This window comes from Neolamprologus multifasciatus, chromosome 11, assembly GCF_963576455.1.
Source record: "Neolamprologus multifasciatus chromosome 11, fNeoMul1.2, whole genome shotgun sequence".
NCBI lineage: Eukaryota > Metazoa > Chordata > Actinopteri > Cichliformes > Cichlidae > Neolamprologus > Neolamprologus multifasciatus.
In genome coordinates, this window is record NC_140449.1 from 7,255,990 (window position 1) to 7,274,504 (window position 18,515).

The following is an 18,515-nucleotide window of genomic DNA, read 5'->3' on the forward strand; positions in this document are numbered from 1 at the left end:
ATAAGAGCATCCAGCTCCCCTCTTCCTGGCAGGAGTGAAATGATAACAGCTTGCTCAGCTATTATCACTGTGAGAAATAACTTATAAAGCAAGTCTTGATTTCAACAACAGTCTAAGTCATAAAAGGGTCATCATGCAGTATTCTATAATATGCAAACTTATATCACTAAAAGATTATACTGACTACTAAGTACAATTTTCTATTGACAACATTTTAACTACCCAGTATTCAGACATGACTATCATGTCTGAATTATCAGTCGGGATAATTCGGGAATTATCAGTCCCGAATTATTGATGCTGATTCAGTTGTATGGTGCAAACAACTAGGCCACTTTAGCTTACCTGTTTGTGCAGACAACCATATTCCCCATGGTTAAATGCAGCTGTTTGGGTTTAAGTCCGACCCAAGGTCCTTTGGTGTGTTTCCAGTTTTCCTGTCCAATACTCTCCTATCAAATAAAGGCAAAAAAGCTATCCGAAAATAATTTTGAAGAGGATAACCACTTGTGATATCCATTTACTCTGACTAAGATTAAAGGGGGGGAAAAAAAGACTAGGAACAAATTTCAGGCTTTTATCCATAATAGTCTTTGAGATATTCATTTTCAAACATTTGCTCAGATTTTAATGTGTGCAAAAACGAACTAAAAATGAATGGACTGGCTTTTTAAAATATCAATATATCAAAAATGTATTTGATACATGACCCTAAAATTTCACAGGTCACCGAATTAAACTTTAACCCCGTGTACTGTTGATCACTTAGTATAAGTAAATGTATTTTATTCTTTAAGCTGTTTTTTTAAAATCTTTTCAAATAGGTAACTAGTTCCAATCAACTGCAGTATATATGTAACTTTAGTTTTAGTGGAGAACAGCTCCTGTTCGGCAACAAGTGGAAAAGTTTGAGGGCGTTTGTTTGTCAGAGTAATGCACCACCACCACCACTGGCGTCGCTGCAGGGTAATAACTTCGTGTTGAGGCAAATAAATGACAAGAAGAAGACACTTCCGCTGAGGGGAAGGATAGGCGCACTGCGCAGGTGTTCTGACTACAGCTCGCCTTTATATGTACACCAACCGCATTATTAAAACGGTTAATGATACTTCTCCGTTATATTTTAGCGAACTAGACTTATATTACACACTGTTTTCACTCCCGTGGAGCTGACTGAGTGGTAAAAAAAATAATTTGTATTAAAAAAACAAAACAAACAACGGTGGCGCTGTTAAGCTAACAAGCACTAGCGCCACCAAGCAGCCACGCCAAGATGGAGGGATCTGCTTCCTCGGCCAGCGTAGAGGACGGAGCTGAAAACAAACGCCATGCTGACGAAGGGACACCTGAAGAGAACGCCGGTCCATCGACTGAAGAAACCGCTGACAGTAAGCACCCATCAGCAGGCCGTGACTTAAACATTTACGCTCCACCGTTAACATAGCATCAGTGCGTTCCTGTGCATTGTTTTCCTGCACTCCATTAACAGGAAAATGTAAATATTTGACTTGAAGGCAGATTTAAAAAGTCCTCTTTTAACACCAGTAACAAATATAAAGTTACCAGTTCGAGTTAAAGGCTTCCCAGCATTTTCAGTGGGGCGTATTGAACAAACAGCGCCAGCCCTGGTCAAAGTTAATACTCAGCCATATGGATCGAAAATTATGTGACCGCTTTAATAATCTAGTCTTATGACATTGAATCAGGGCATTGCCAGAAGCAAAACTATGTATTGCTGGAAACATGCTTTTTCTGTAATCCTACTGAATAATATAAATGTTTGGCCAGGCCATATATAGGGAAGTGCTCAATCTGCGGTATATCCAGGTTTTCCCCCCATAATAATCTTTCCCTTGGTATTTATTTCATTTACTTTAACAATCTGGCACTCTTCATAGAAGATTAACATAAACGGATTTTAGATTTAGAACTAGTTTTAAATTAGACTTTTCTGATTATTGTTTTATCAGTACACAAACTTTAGCAATCAACGGAAGGAAGTTTTGTTTTCCTGAGCATGGTTGTGTAACAACTAAAGCATTGCTTGTTGTGTTTTGTTTTAGATCAATAGGAAATATTTATTTAGACAACAAACAATACTACTCATACAGTTTCTCTTGGCTGTTTCCATCCAAAGCATTTAGTATGCTTTTACGTGTATATGTAGGTGGAAGCAGAATATCTTCACTACTTTTGCGCCTCGACTTCTTGCTGTTGAGACATCAGACTAAAGTTTCAGCAGGTCAGCAGGCAAATTGTCACTATTCCTTTGTATCCATAAGAAAAGCTTCAATAGGGGCATGTTTTTAACACATAAAAAGCACTGCACTTTACAGAGTAACAGTTGTGGTTCACTGCTCTAAATTTCAGAAATATGGGTTAAAAATCTGTTTGGATTGAGTTTTGTTGAAAAACACAGCCTTTACTTATTAATTCTCTAAACGTTTAAATAGGAGTTGATTTATGCCATTAAATGAGATTTTATCTAAACATGGTTGTCCACAGTGTGCAGGTGCTTTGCGGACATTCGGTAACCATTTACCATGTCTATTTAAAAAAAAAAAAAAAAATGCAACTACAGCAACTGTATTAAATAAAATAATTCATCTTCAAGGTATTTTAGCCCTAAGCAGTGTATTTGCATCTCAGTAATGACACTTTTTTTTTGTTTTGGTTTTTTAAATAAGTGATATTTTTCTCCTATCATTTCTTTGTTTTATATGGAAATTGTGCAGATGTGTGATTATACTGTAAGCTCAAGTTACTTTAAAATAAAGACATGTTTGCGCCTCTGTTTTTTGTTTTGTTTTGTTTTTAAATTTCCTTTCTTTTTTCTTCTCTGAAAACAGGAGTGGCTTTGACCTCCTCTTTTCCCCTTTTCTATTTTTAGGGAGTGGGGTTTTCTGCTGTCAGCATTGTGGAGAAGGCTTCAGAGAGGAGGCAACCTTCTTGAAGCATTTGTGTGAACATCCACAAGAAAGCATGTATTTGGACAAGCACATGGATGAGTTACATGATGGAGAAAAGGACAATGAAGCGCTTCACTTTTGTTCTTTATGTTCAGCCTCATTTATTGACCTGAGTGAATACCACTTGCATATGGAGAAGAACCATGATCAGATCTCTCAAAAGGAGACTGGTATCCGGATTAATGCTGCCATAGCAAAGCAACAAACTTATGAATGTCAGGACTGTGGGAAATCTTATGGTGTGATTGGACACTTTCTCAACCATCAGCGCTCACACAGACAACCCTCCAAATCAGTTTTTCATGACCTTCAGCATTTGAAAAAGAAGTCATTTCAGTGCGAATCTTGTGGGAGAAATTATTCTCGTGCTTCAGCTCTTGATGCCCATCGTCGTTGTCATGAGGAAAAGTTGATTAAGCCCAGAAACAGGAGTTCAGGAGATGCAATTCCAGCTGGGGAGTCATTAGCAGAAACAAAGGCAGGTGAAAGTCAAACAGAGGATTATTCTGAAAAGGTTTTTACATGCTCATGTGGGAAAGCTTTTTCTGCCCTGATGCGACTTAAGACTCATCAGAGATTTAGCCGCAATAGTCAGTGCTCTCCTGAAGAAATGAAACAAAAGCCAAAGAAGAACTGCAACGAGTTTTACTGCAGCGAGTGTAAAAAGGGTTTCAGTGGCCATATTGCTCTCTTTAACCATCAGCGATGGCATGCCAATCATGCTGATAATTCTGCAAAAAGGTTCCCATGTGAGGAATGTGGAAAAGTGTTCATGACTCTTACGTTCTACTACAGGCATCAGCGCACTGCACACAGTGACGAAACCCCAGCAAAGTCATTTCACCATCAGCTGTGCCAGCTACAGAAGAAGGCATTTGAATGTAAAGATTGTGGGCTAAAGTTCTCCAGGTCTTCAGCACTTCATTCTCATCAGCTTCATCACACAGATGTTTTTAGAGAAACTGAGAAGGAGGCCCAGATGTGTTCCTCTCTACCTCAAGACCAAATGGCAGAAAGTGGAACACCAGAGATTGACTTGGAAACGTCTACAGAAGGAAAGGTGCAGCTGGACAGTTTGCCTCCGACCAACATGACTGAAGAGTTGTACATAGTTGAGACTGATGAAGACATGGAAAGTTATGAACCCGGTGACTTTAACGTACAGGTGATCAGTGCAAGTGAGTCTGAGGATGAGCCACCCCAAGATCTGAATCCTGACCTGGAGCTGGTGTGTGAATCCGATCAGGAGGGAAGAGATGACGGTGATATTGTTTCCAAACCAGAAATGGACTTGAAAATTGTACAAATTGATTTTGAGCAGGCTGACGAGCCGATTGCACTGATAGCGAGGGAAGCCGAGAATAAATCAGCAGAAGACAGGTTTGATTGCCCAGAGTGTTATCGCTGGTTTTCTAGTTCTTCATCGCTGCGTGTTCACAGAATGTGGCATGGCGTTCATAAGAGAAGACAGCAAGGTCAGTCAGCGCCTCTTCACACATGTGACACTTGTGGTCATGAAGCAAGTAGCTTTGAGGCACACTGCCATCACATACAGACCCACGGTAGTCAGATGCAAAGCAGCGATGCATTTCAGGAGGTGGAGGGATTAGAGAAGAAAAATCTGACGTGCGGTGAATGCGGCAAAGTTTTCTCTCGTTTGTCTGCTTTGGTCTCTCATCAGTTGCATCATCCCAAAAGAAAACAGTTCCAGTGCCCAGATTGCACAATGTCTTATTTGCATGCAGCTAGCCTGTTTAACCATATGAAAACCTGCTCTGCACAAAAAAAGGAAAATATTTCAGTCAGTAAGAAAGAATATAATCCAAAGAAAACCCTACTGGGCCCAAAGATCTATCATTGTGAGCAGTGTGGAAAGGGTTTTTGGTCTTTAGGTGCTTTCTCACACCACAAGCAAAATCCGACAGAGTGTGCAGATTTGAGGCTGAGAAAAGGTGTCCCGGGATCCTCTGTTAATGGACACCAACGCTCTAGCATGAAGGTTGCATGTCCGGTGTGTGGCAGAAAATTTCGGCACAGAGGCATCATGACATTGCACATGCGAAAGCATGAAAATGGAAATCACAAATGCGAACTCTGCAACAGGTCATTCCGCCTTTTTTCCAGCCTCCTTAGACACCAGGTAGTGCATAATGACCAGTTGCTCCCACCACCCATCAAGTCTTTTCAGCATCAAGTTGAACAGCTGAAAAAGAACACCTACAGCTGTCCTGACTGTGGGAAGTTGTTTTCACGGGCCAAAGCACTGCAGTTTCATATGAAAAGCCATGGCTATGAGAGTGGGCATTCTCCATCATCATCGTGGTCCAGAGTCACGCTGGAGGATCTACAGTGCGCTACATGCCTTGCACATTTCAACAGCAAGGTCTCTTTAAGGGTTCATCAGAAACTGTGCATTAAAAGAGACAATCAAGTTGTTGCAAATACAGAAAACGATGATGCTCTAAGATTGTGCGAAGGCAGCATGGATGCTAGCACATGGGAAAGCTCTGACCAGTCAAAGGTACGTACACCAGTAAAGAGAGAAATGGATGGCATGGAACCAGAGATGGAAAATGACACAGGTGAAGGAGAACTGGAAAACCCAACTGCATCCAATATGAAATACAAATGCAAAAAATGTGACAGAAGCTTTTCAGTAGTTGGGGCTTTAAATTTTCACAAAAGAATTCATGCTGAGGGCTACAGGTCTTTACCAAAATCCAAACTGGCCATTTCTACAATGTTAAAAAAACCTAAACAAGAAGAGCAGGGTAAAGGACTGTTTCACTGCTCTGAATGTGGGAGACGGTTCATGTCTAACTCAGCCCTGGGCTCCCACAAACGATGGCACAAAGAAAAGAAATCTTCGCGGTCCCTGCTAAAAGATGATGATTTGAAATCTCTTAACCACAAAACCGTAGATGGAACTTTTCAGTGCAAAAACTGTGGCAAACAGTTTTTTAACCACCGCGTTCTGCAGCGCCACCAGATGTTTAATCCACCATGTCAAAGCAAAGCTGTAGCAGAGCCAGATTTGAGCAGCAGCGAACCAGGCAAGACATTTGTGCAAGATTCACTTCCAGCCAAGAACAGTAAAACTTTAGAGACGGGAAACGAGGCTCCAGAACAAGTCAAAATAAATTGCAGTGAGAGTGAGGCCGTATTACTGGCACTGAAGCCAAAACCTCACCAGTGTCCCCTCTGCTCAATGACCTTTACTAAAGCAAGAGGACTACGTGCTCACAAATGGCAGGCCCACGCAAAGAGCACAAAAGGCAAACGCAAAGCTGCTTTGCGTAGAAAAAAAGAGCCTGTTGCCTCAAGTAGTGAGATGAGGAAAACTGGAGATTCAGCAGCAGCAGATAACACCAGTGTGATGTTAAAAAGTAGCACAGTTGACAGAGAGTGGATGAAAATCACATTGGATTCTCCTGTGAAATTGTGTCAAGACTCCGGGGAATGGGGCATTTCTGAAGGCGCCCCCAACTTTAAGAGAGTTTACCTGGATGTGAAGCAGGAGTCGAAACTGGATAATCAAACTCCTAGAGCTGCAGCTGAGGTCCCTCCACAAGTCAGCTGTGTATCGGAGAACACAGCCAAATGCTTTTTCAAGTGTGATAAGTGTGGGAAAGCTTTCCAAACGGAGGAACAATTAGGGACCCATAAGGCAAAGGCACAGAGTCGGCCTTACTCCTGTGCTCTGTGCTGCCAAGGCTTTTGGACTGAGAATCAGCTACATCAGCACCTTGCTTGGCACGACGAAGTCCGCTGCCGTCTGCCGAATGAGGTACGCTATAGACTGAGTGCTGCTATGACCTCAAAGCCTCTAAAACCCAATCCCCCCGCTGCTGACAACAGAGAAAAGTTTTTCCCATCTTCTAAAGTGATTCGGCCTACACTCAACTCAGCGGGCCAGTCACAAAGTAGCCATAAGTGCCAACACTGTGGCAAAGCCTTTCTTTCACCGACCGAATTACAGAAACACAAAACGGAGCAGTGCAGCAGCAGTGACTCATACCATTGCTCCGTTTGCCCCAGGACCTTCCGTGAAATCCAAGACCTCATTGAACATCACCAGGAATGTATCAGCGATTACAAAAGACAAAGCGACGCTCCTGCTGCTGTCTCTGCAGGAGATTCCAATGGCCTTACCTGCCTTGAATGTGGAACTACTTTTTGTCAAGAAACTGATTTGCACCAGCATTATATTGAACATACCCACAGAGTGAATTAAAGCAAAGAAACCTGAAAAGACCTGAAACAATGACTCTGTACATAGATGCTGGCTTTTCTGAAACTTCTAAAAATCTTTGTTAGAAATTTTTTTTTTTTTTTTTTTTTTTTTTTGCACCTTTTCCTTTGGCTAAATAGTTCCTAATTTGTTCGTATAGTTTTTGAGATTCGTTGTACTTAAACATGTAACACTGGACTAGTATATGCTGAGCAGAACTGGCAGGTAAAATCAGTAACAGAGATCACTCTATTCCGTTATTAAGTTGATGTTAGTTCTATTTTGACCTGCACCACAAATCAAAACGGTGCTAAGACCAAGCAACCAGACAGCACCAGAAAGAGCTGCACTGTGCAAGAGGTAGCTTTAATAATCTGGCTGGTGGCGGTACAAATGTGAAAATACAGTGTTGTTTTTTGGGGGTGGGGCACTGATGTCATAGATCTCATATTTTTTTTGCTGTTTTAAATTGACCTGTTGTGAATGTAAATTGAACTTGATTAATTTCTTTGGGGACCACTGTCTTTCATTTTCAGATAAATTTATGCATGTAAATTGCCCAGAGAAATGAAAAATGCTGTTGACACACTACTTGCAAAGTGTAGAAAGACATGCTAAACAATGTTGCGCCACACGCATGTGCTAATTTTGCTGCTGTTTTTGTTAAGAACTGATGTTTTGTTGAAGAATGATTGGCATTTTGCATATTTTACAGAAAGATAAAGAACCTGAAATTCAGCAATGTGTACTCTTTACATAACCTGGTAGGAAAAACAAAATTCTTGTCTAACATCACTTGGTCACTTCCATTATTATAAACTATACTATGTTCATTGTATGCTTTGTACAATGCATTACGCATTAACTGATTTATAAGCTCCTCTGTTGATTCTTTATAGTGTTATTTCTATTGTGTGATATAATACTCATTAAAGTAGCAGTTATGTTCTTGTAGTATAGTTCTAAGTAGTTGGTTATATTTATTTGTTTTTTATTCCTAGAAGAAGTCCAAGAAGCTGAAAATAAACTAACTTGTTTTTGCCATGATTAATGGTTGTGTGATTAATTCAGTCAGTCTGCATATTCTAGTCATGTCTGGGTTGTTAATATTGTTGTTTCCCATTTCACGATTACTTAGCTTATGAATATGCCAATATGCGGGTGACATAAATTGCTTTCGGATTACTACATTTCATATCTAGCATGTATTAAATAGAGCACCTTGATGTGTCAAAGGAGCAAACTAAAAGTTTGCTACTAAAACAATGTACAAATAAGTTAAAGCATGTGTTGTTGATCATATTAGTTAAGGCTTTGCAGTGATATCGGTCCAGCTTCCTCCAATTTAAAGATGTTGGCAGTGCCTGCTGTAACACTGATCAACAAAAATGTTGTTACTGGGATTCTTTCACCTGTACTTCCACTAATTTCACTTACTGACTCCAAATATGAGCTGTTTTCTTCTAGCTTCACGTTTTTTGTCGTTATGATGTTCCACTGATTCACTGGATAACAGGACTGGACAGAAATGGAGATGCATTTCAGTGTTTAAGACATCAGTAAGGTGATTTTCTTGGTCCTGATGAACATGAACTGATGCTTCATGATGAGTTCAAAAGGAAAAATAAACCAGCTGAATCAGCAGCATTCAAGCAGGTAGTTTCTTGGCAGTCACATAGCTGTTACTAGTGCTGAGCTTGTGGATAAACATGCTGAAAGTATATCAGATAATGAGTGCCAGAATATCACTGAAGATGCACTTTCTACATTTTCTCCACCAGATCTGTGTGATGTCAGCGATAAGTGCCGCTAAAAATTTCATCAAAATATGAAAGTGATGAAAAACTGATATCAGGGAAATTGAGTCAGAGCATGATGGGTGACCACTGTTGGTTCTTGCAAAGAGAAATAAATGTGCAGTAAAATCCAGTGCCTCAAACATTTCTGAGCATGCTTGTTTTTATTTTTAGCTAAATTGATAGAAATATGCTTAAATGCAACTCCGGTGTCGTCTTTAAAAAAAAACCCACAAAAACAAAAAACAATTTTGGTGGCAAATAGTTTAAATCACAGATATAGTGTCAGTATATTGTTATTAAAAAATATTGAAATGGCAGCGTGACTCTCAAAAACCTAATGTGTAGGCTTAAATCAGATTTCTTATCTAAAATCAGTGTAAAAAAAAATTCTCAGTGGCAAACAAATATTTGTGTACATCAGTGTGATCAGGAGGTGCTAAAATATGTCTTTACTGTCAGTGCTTTGAAATCAGTATTTTTATGCTTAATTTTAGGTATTTCTTTTTTAAAAAATTAGAGTTTTGGTTTTGGGGTTTTTTTTTTTTTTGCACATTTTTTGCTGACGTGATCACTTTCTAATGGCTGCTGAAACATAGAATAATTTATCTCAAACTGTCAAAATAAAATATTACTCAGACTTTCCATGTAAAACACAGGCTGCCATAATAATCTACATGGTAATTAAAATTTTCTCCTGTTGCTCTTTGCAGATAAAGAACTCAGTGTTGAATGTAAGGACTGTGGGCTGAAGTTTGCACAGCAGGAGCTCTACGAGACTCACCTGCACCAGCACGCCGTGGAGGACGAGGAAACTCCGATGGAAGAGGACAGGACAGCAGAAACAGTCTCTGAGAGAGCAGACGATGGAGAAAGCAGAGATCAAGATGTGAGAAATACACTTAGACAGGGTTTCACCTGTGTGACCTGTGGAAAGAATTATAAATACCGGGTTTCATTCCAAAAACACCAGCGTCTCCACAGGAAGAGGACGTCTAAAGGAGATAAAACAAATGCAAACATGCAAGAGGAGACAAGAAAAGAAGACAATGTGGAGAGAAGTGAAGTTGAAGGCCCAGGCGAGGATGCAATGACTGCAGAGCGTGACAGCTCTGTGGAGTCTGATTGTACAGAGCCTGTGTGTCACTCAAAGGTTTCCAAACTATCTGATGGGTCTGAATCAGAAGATGTACGATTGCAAACCAGAGGAGAGGTGGACGAGAGTGAGTCATAGCATGCGAACATGCACACACATAGACAAGTGGTAATAAGAGTGCTCGGATTCTGATCTTAGGTGATGACATGCCAGTTCTTCACACGTCTCCTAGCTGACCATCTCAAGTCTGCCTAAAAAAAAATTCAAAGAGGGGAGTTATACTTATTAACAGGAAGTAAGCAAAATTCCAGGTCTCTACTGGCCTTAGTTTTCTTTGAAAGAAATTTGCTCTAAGTCCCTAAAATATTTGTGTTACTGACAGATCTGAAATGCTGTTGTTTTACAGGCAGGGAACTGAGATTTTATGTACAATTTTTCATACAAAAGGCTCAAAATATTCTTTAAAAGAGTCAATTTCAGGTGAAAAAACACATTTTCATCCAGCTATGACACTATTGCACCAAATCTAAATGAACTTGTTTGTAAATAACAAGTTTCTTTTAATATTACATCCAAAGTTTGTCATGATGATCGCTCTGATTTTCCTCAATATAAATTCTTTTTTCCATGCTTACATTTGGCAGCCAGAGTCTATAATACATTCTAATATTTCTAAGATTTCCTGGATTTAAGATTAAGAGTCTAAATTTCACGTGGTGCTTTTTATTTACAAGGTGAGATAGCATGCTTACGAAATTTATTAGACCACAACCAGTGTAAGGTTTATGCCACAGCTGCTGTAGATTAACAGTTTTGGTAATTACCAAATCATATTTTATGTGTCTGTAATGTGCAAGCTCTTTTATCAAAATTATATTTTTAATGCCATAATATAATTATTGCTCTACTCCATGTATTTTTAAATTGACTGCTTTACAAAAGAGCTGAGAAAAAATATAAAGTATGTTATTATTCGGTGAAGATGGCAAATTACAGTCATTTACTTGTATTTGTGAACAGATGAGTTCTTTTTAGTGTTTGAATGATTCATTTCCGAGTTCTTAAATAAATCTAGTGTGCAGCTGAAATTTGGGTGTAAAAATGCAGACTCAGTTTATTTTCCTAATCTCTAAAGTTTTGGGGTTTTCTTGTTCTTATGACAAATGATATAATAAATGTAAGCACTGTAACTTCTGAGGCAGTTTTCCAAATTGCATTTTCACATTTATATTAAATTATTGCTAAGATAAAATTCTTAATCAAGAATCATCTCACCAGTGATGCTGAATCATTCGGCTATTAAACTAAACAGAAACCATAACTACTCCAACACAGTGTTTATTTCTTTTGCAAGAACATAATACACAATCAAACTAAGTGAGTGCAACACATTCACTTACCTCAATTGTTTGTCTTCAGTGTTAATAAAACAAATGTTATTCAAAAGTGTTTCCATTCACAAAATATGTAATTCTCAGGATTTTGATGTTGTTCTCCTTAAATGCATATCTGTGTCCAGAGGTGGAATCATGAACTTGTTTTTGTGTTGTAACGGCATTCAGCACACATCTGTTCTTTCTGTGCAGAAAAATCTACTTGCTGCATGATTCAGTTTAAATTCTTATAAAATGGGAAATGAGCAAAAACATGATCTTAAATTTAACAGGAACTTTTGTGTGTCAGAAGCTGTAAATTAAAATCTGGTTTCTACAGGATTCCAGATCTGCTGTCAGAGGCTGGACAGCCAACAATTTTAAGTACTTCAAGCATCTATCACTGAATGTTAATTTGAGCTACACTCCTTCCTGAGGGTTTATATTTGTAGAGCTGTGATATCAAATATTTAAACATGTAAAGAACATAGCTCAGATGACTTTACTGGATAGTGGGATATTAAAATAGGTCCTCAAAAATGATAGAAAAACTTAAAAACCACCTACTTTCTTCTCCTGAAATACTTAAGTGGAGTCCAACATGTGCTTTTTTTGTTTTGTTGGGTTTTTTTATTGTTGTTGTTTTTAAACTGCTAAAACTTTAACAGAGTAATGTTAAAAATTGTGCAAGTTTTCCACAGACTGTGATCAGTTGGTTGCTTTACATCAGATGGTAACTTTGTGACTGAGCTGTCCTCCTGAATTTGAGAGAAACTTTCAGATGATGAAAAACAGAACGATCATTTGTCTAAAATAATTTATAAAATCATAACAGGTTTATTCTACATCTTCATAACTTACACTAAACATTTAATCCATGTCAATATTTTTTGTACTTAAAATTTTCTCCTGTTGCTCTTTGCAGATAAAGAACTCAGTGTTGAATGTAAGGACTGTGGGCTGAAGTTTGCACAGCAGGAGCTCTACGAGACTCACCTGCACCAGCACGCCGTGGAGGACGAGGAAACTCCGATGGAAGAGGACAGGACAGCAGAAACAGTCTCTGAGAGAGTAGACGATGGAGAAAGCAGAGATGAAGATGTGAGAAATACACTTAGACAGGGTTACACCTGTGTGACCTGTGGAAAGAATTATAAATACCGGGTTTCGTTCCAAAAACACCAGCATCTCCACAGGAAGAGGACCTCTAAAGGAGATAAAACGAATGCAAACATGCAAGAGGAGACGAGAAAAGAAGACAATGTGGAGAGAAGTGAAGTTGAAGGCCCAGGCGAGGATGCAATGACTGCAGAGCGTGACAGCTCTGTGGAGTCTGATTGTACAGAGCCTGTGTGTCACTCAAAGGTTTCCAAACTATCTGATGGGTCTGAATCAGAAGATGTACGATTGCAAACCAGAGGAGAGGTGGACGAGAGTGAGTCATAGCATGCGAACACATTTTATTATTATTATTAGTGTTTACTGCACCCTTGCTTAACAGCATGTCAGCATGATACTACATCTTCACAATTTACACTAAACATTTAATCAGTACCAATACTTACTGTACTTAATAACTTTTTTTTCCTTTGTAGATGAGGAGCACAGAGTTGAATGTAAGGACTGTGGGCTGAAGTTTGCACAGCAGGAGCTCTATGAGACTCACCTGCACCAGCACGCCGTGGAGGACGAGGAAACTCCGATGGAAGAGGACAGGACAGCAGAAACAGTCTCTGAGAGAGTAGACGATGGAGAAAGCAGAGATGAAGATGTGAGAAATACACTTAGACAGGGTTACACCTGTGTGACCTGTGGAAAGAATTATAAATACCGGGTTTCGTTCCAAAAACACCAGCATCTCCACAGGAAGAGGACCTCTAAAGGAGATAAAACGAATGCAAACATGCAAGAGGAGACGAGAAAAGAAGACAATGTGGAGAGAAGTGAAGTTGAAGGCCCAGGCGAGGATGCAATGACTGCAGAGCGTGACAGCTCTGTGGAGTCTGATTGTACAGAGCCTGTGTGTCACTCAAAGGTTTCCAAACTATCTGATGGGTCTGAATCAGAAGATGTACGATTGCAAACCAGAGGAGAGGTGGACGAGAGTGAGTCATAGCATGCGAACACATTTTATTATTATTATTAGTGTTTACTGCACCCTTGCTTAACAGCATGTCAGCATGATACTACATCTTCACAATTTACACTAAACATTTAATCAGTACCAATACTTACTGTACTTAATAACTTTTTTTTCCTTTGTAGATGAGGAGCACAGAGTTGAATGTAAGGACTGTGGGCTGAAGTTTGCACAGCAGGAGCTCTATGAGACTCACCTGCACCAGCACGCCGTGGAAGACGAGGAAACTCCGATGGAAGAGGACAGGACAGCAGAAACAGTCTCTGAGAGAGCAGACGATGGAGAAAGCAGAGATGAAGATGTGAGAAATACACTTAGACAGGGTTACACCTGTGTGACCTGTGGAAAGAATTATAAATACCGGGTTTCGTTCCAAAAACACCAGCGTCTCCACAGGAAGAGGACCTCTAAAGGAGATAAAACGAATGCAAACATGCAAGAGGAGACGAGAAAAGAAGACAATGTGGAGAGAAGTGAAGTTGAAGGCCCAGGCGAGGATGCAATGACTGCAGAGCGTGACAGCTCTGTGGAGTCTGATTGTACAGAGCCTGTGTGTCACTCAAAGGTTTCCAAACTATCTGATGGGTCTGAATCAGAAGATGTACGATCGCAAACCAGAGGAGAGGTGGACGAGAGTGAGTCATAGCATGCGAACACATTTTATTATTATTATTAGTGTTTACTGCACCCTTGCTTAACAGCATGTCAGCATGATACTACATCTTCACAATTTACACTAAACATTTAATCAGTACCAATACTTACTGTACTTAACTTTTTTTTTTCCTTTTTAGATGAGGAGCACAGAGTTGAATGTAAGGACTGTGGGCTGAAGTTCACACAGTGGGAAAACTACGAGACTCACCTGCACCAGCACGCTCTGGAAGAGGAGGAAGCAGAGATTGAAGACCACATGGTAGCAGAACTACTGCCAGAGAGAGAAGATGCTGGAGAAAATGGAGATGAAAGCATGATTGGTAATACAGCTGAGTGTGATGAGAGCGATTCAGCCCAAACAGGGACCTCAGACCCGATTCAAAGTTTTGGAGTTTCCCCCGCCTCAGTGAAGAATGCACCTAGAAAAGATTATGTTTGCTCGATCTGTGGAAAGATTTACGCATACCTGGTTTCTTTCAAAAAACACCAACAGCTGCACGAAAACGAGTCCTCTGCATCAGCGAAACCTCCGGACGAGTCAATTTTGCGCCAGTACGAGTGTCCAGATTGTGGGATGCTGTTCATCAGACGAACACGGCTAATCTCCCACCTGAGAGTTCACAGAGCAAGCGTTTCATTAAAATCAGCCTCTCACAGATGTGATACTTGTAACAAGGACTTTGCTTCTGTGGGGCTGTGGTTGGCTCACGCTGAGCTACATAAACAGAATCCATTTTGGTGTTTGAGCTGCACACGCGGCTTTAGAGATGAAGCGTCACTAGACAAACACCTGCAAAATCACTATCACAGGCACGGGAGCATCCGCACGTCTGCACAACCCACAAGTCACTTCAGCAACCACGGTGGAGCTAAGCAATGCTTCTCCAATCCCGGAAAGGTAATTTCACATCAAAAACAGCATCGTACCAACTCTGTGAACCTGGGAGGTTGGATTCAAAGAAGTGCTCTTCTCCCTTGTGTTGAAGAAGAGCCAGAAATGAATGCAGACTTAAAAGAACCACCAGAGGAGGAGGAGGAAAGCACACATAACACAGGGCTACAAAGCCCATGTGAGAAGATCGAGGATCGTGACAGATCTGACAAGTCAGACTGTGGAGAACCGGTGTTTCACTTTAAGATTTTGAGACAAGCTAGCTTGGCTGATCTATCTGACGAGTCCAAATCAGGAGACGTACAGTCAAAAACAAGAAACGAGCCGGACGAGACCGAGTCACAGGAAAGAAACGTGCACAGCGACCATAAGTACTGGGAATGGGAGTGCTTTGACTGTGATATGGGCTTTGATGATGTGGCAAAGCTGCACTCGCATTATATAAAACATGCAACTGGGGAGTTGCCTATACTGTGGGATAACACAGAGGGATGAGGTGTCACTAAAACATTTGATTTCTCATCCCTGCTTCTGTTCAGATCTTTTTTAAGGACGTCATACAGCTGCTACAAAAAAAACCTTCGCCCTGTTTTAAAACAATTTTTTTTACTTATTCCTGATGAATTTATTTTTAAAAAACAAATATCTACACCAAGGAGGCCTATTTGAGGTATAGCCTCAATGTGCTATGAGATTAAACTTTTTAAGGCATATTTTCAGTACATAAAATCCAAGAGACTGAGAAACATTCTTGTATTAAACAGGTCAAACAAAAAGAAAAAAGGAAAACTTGAGTACAGCTGTCCACTCTGTGTTCCTTTAATGTTTTCCTTAAAAAAGCAAAATCCTGGAGAATCTTTTCACTGCAGATGTTGACACGGAGAGGATTTTATGAATGTGCCAGTTGAGGACGTATAAGACATCTGTCTCTGAAATTAGACACACTGATCTTCATGTCTTCTTGCTCAGTTGTGCACCAGAGCCTGTCACTTCATTCTCTCCTCTCTCCAGAGTTTGTGAAAGGTCACTGTGAAATGTGGATTACACACTGTTGTAGGAAATCTTCAGTTTTCTGACGTAAAAACAGAACTCTTGAACACTGTCTCACTCACTGCTGGGATATTTATTGAATTCCAGCCTTTCTGTCCATCCGACTTTTATCAAGTAAATGGACAATATCTCCCTCACCTCAATTATTCCAGTATCCAGAGGTGTGCACAGATATTTTGTGTGAGATGTTTTCCAAATAAAAAGGCATATTCTTTTATAGAAGTTTCTGAAGTCTGTTTTTATTTTTGACATTTTAAACGTATAATTAAACTCAGACACACAACTAACCAAATCTGCTTTTTCTGATGTAGTAAGTGGAGATGTTTTTTTTTCTTCTAGTGATTAATTAAGTTTATGACTTTTTTTTGTTACTAGTTGCTGAAAATGTGCATCTGGATACCTAATCAGAAATTCCATCCAGATATTGTCAAATTAAAGCATTTATGATCACTTTAATTGCGCATAAAATGGCAACCTATAAAGGAAGAATGATAAACGACTGATTTTAGAGTAAGTTTATTAATGAGCACTAAGATAGTTGATAGATAGTTGGCCAGTCTGCAACAGTCACTAGTTTGAAAAATGTAACAGTTCATGATATTCAGTGGTTTATTTAGTAATACAATGAGAGCTAATTGCACTCAAGAGACTTTTATGAGATTTCATGAATTATAAATTAATAAAAATAAGCACACAACTTCATAAGCTTCTGTACTTGCTGCTTCTAAGTCTAGTAGTTTGTGCTATATATAAATTGAGGGCTGCACATAAATGCAAGAGACATCTACAACTCAGTATACAAAGCCCATTCCAAAGAAATGTAATGAGTAAATGTAAAAAAACAAAACAGAATGCAATCAATTGGAAAGTACACAAACCAGTTTTTTTTTTTTTTTCAGAGAACACTTCAAATGTTTAAATGTATTTTCTACATTTAAACATTTGAAGTGTTCTCTGAAAAAAAACTGGGTTTGAAGGGTTCAAACCCAGTTTTGGGTTTGAAGAAAAATGTTTGAAGGGTTTGAAGAAAAATGTTTAATCATTAAAAATTTGATGGCATGTCTCAAAGTTTGCATGGTGGCAATAAAGGCTTTAAAGGTAAGTGGTACTAAAAAGAAACAGCAGGAGGAACATTTTTTGCAGCTCATTAGGTTAATTGGGAACAGTCTGAGTATATAAACTACATCTTAGAGGGGCAGAGTTTTGCATATCCGCAAAAAACAAAACCTGCATCTACAATTTCAGAATAATTTCCCTCAACTTAAAATAATGAAGATTTTGAATATATTGTTTTCATAATATCATCAAAAGATTCAGAGAATCTGGAGAAATCTCTGTGGGCAAGGGATAAGGCGAACGTCTACGTCGCATGCCTGGGATCTTTGACACAATTCTGTCATTGAAATCACTGCATGTTGAGGTTTGTGAAGAAGCCATATGTGAACATGATCCAGAAACACTGCTGTCTTCTCTGGGTCAGTTAAAAAGCCTGCATCTCTGATGGTAAGGAGGTGCTTTAGCACCTATGGAACTGGCAGCTTTCACATCTGGAAAACATCAGTGCTGTAAGGTATATACAGGTTTTAGATCAACACATGGTCCCATCCAGGGAACATTTTTTTCCAAGGAAGTGCTTTCATATTTCAGACTGCATTTCTTACAGCAACTTTGGAGCAGAAGAGTCCAGATGTTGAACTGACCAGCCTGCAGTCCAAATCTTTCACCAGCTGAAAACATTTGATGCATCATCAAATGGAAAATAAAGTTAGAATCCTACATCAGACAAGAATGGGAGAATATTCCTCTCACAAAAGTCCAGCAGATGCTCTCCTCAGTTCCCAAACGTTTACAAATTGTTGTTACAAGGTGAAGGAATGCCACACACGTGTTTTGTTACCATCAAATACAAAATTAGCTTATTTTTTTCTTGAAATAGTACAATTTCTCAATTTAACCATTTTCCATGTTGTATTGTGAAAAAATGTATGGGCTGATGAGTTTTGCAAATCATTGTGTCTGTTTTTATTAATCTTTTACGCAGTATCCCAACTTTTTGGGAATTGGGTTTGTATATACAACAGACGTTTCACATTAAAATGACGGGTTTTGTGATTATGTTTGCATGGGTACACATGACATGAGTGTGCAGTCACAGTGTGAGTTTATGAAGGTTATACTACAAAGTCTTTGTGTCTCTGTGAACACCTGCACTTTGAGGATCCCTGGAAATTTTACAATAAAAATGAATATTACACTTTTTTTAAAGGTTTTTGTTCTCCCTCTTCTGATATTTTATTTGTTGCAACAAAAA

The 18,515-nt window shown here is 39.3% G+C and overlaps 1 protein-coding gene across 2 annotated transcripts; it reads left to right on the plus strand.

The window, feature by feature from the left end:
- Positions 1-947: 947 nt before the first annotated feature.
- Positions 948-16,509, plus strand: LOC146507724 (uncharacterized). 2 transcript variants are annotated; one of them, XM_085177734.1, is made up of 6 exons: positions 948-1,388; positions 9,710-10,219; positions 12,391-12,900; positions 13,061-13,570; positions 13,731-14,240; positions 14,400-16,509. In XM_085177734.1, the coding sequence occupies exons 1-6, from the start codon at positions 1,274-1,276 to the stop codon at positions 15,647-15,649; spliced, it is 3,405 nt and encodes a 1,134-aa protein (XP_085033860.1). In that variant the 5' UTR covers positions 948-1,273; the 3' UTR covers positions 15,650-16,509. The 2 variants fall into 2 exon arrangements, with proteins under 2 accessions (XP_085033860.1, XP_085033859.1); XM_085177733.1 differs by lacking the exons at positions 9,710-10,219; positions 12,391-12,900; positions 13,061-13,570; positions 13,731-14,240; positions 14,400-16,509 and adding an exon at positions 2,891-8,247 and having other exon boundaries at positions 993-1,388.
- The last annotated feature ends 2,006 nt before the right edge of the window (positions 16,510-18,515 follow it).

What these genes read in the sequence shown, in the direction of transcription:
- LOC146507724 (XM_085177733.1), top strand. Translation starts at nt 1,274, where the DNA reads ATGGAGGGATCTGCTTCCTCGGCCAGCGTAGAGGACGGAGCTGAAAAC. An exon ending in GACTGAAGAAACCGCTGACA is followed by an intron (nt 1,389 to 2,890) that starts GTAAGCACCCAT and finishes TTCTATTTTTAG; the next exon opens with GGAGTGGGGTTTTCTGCTGT.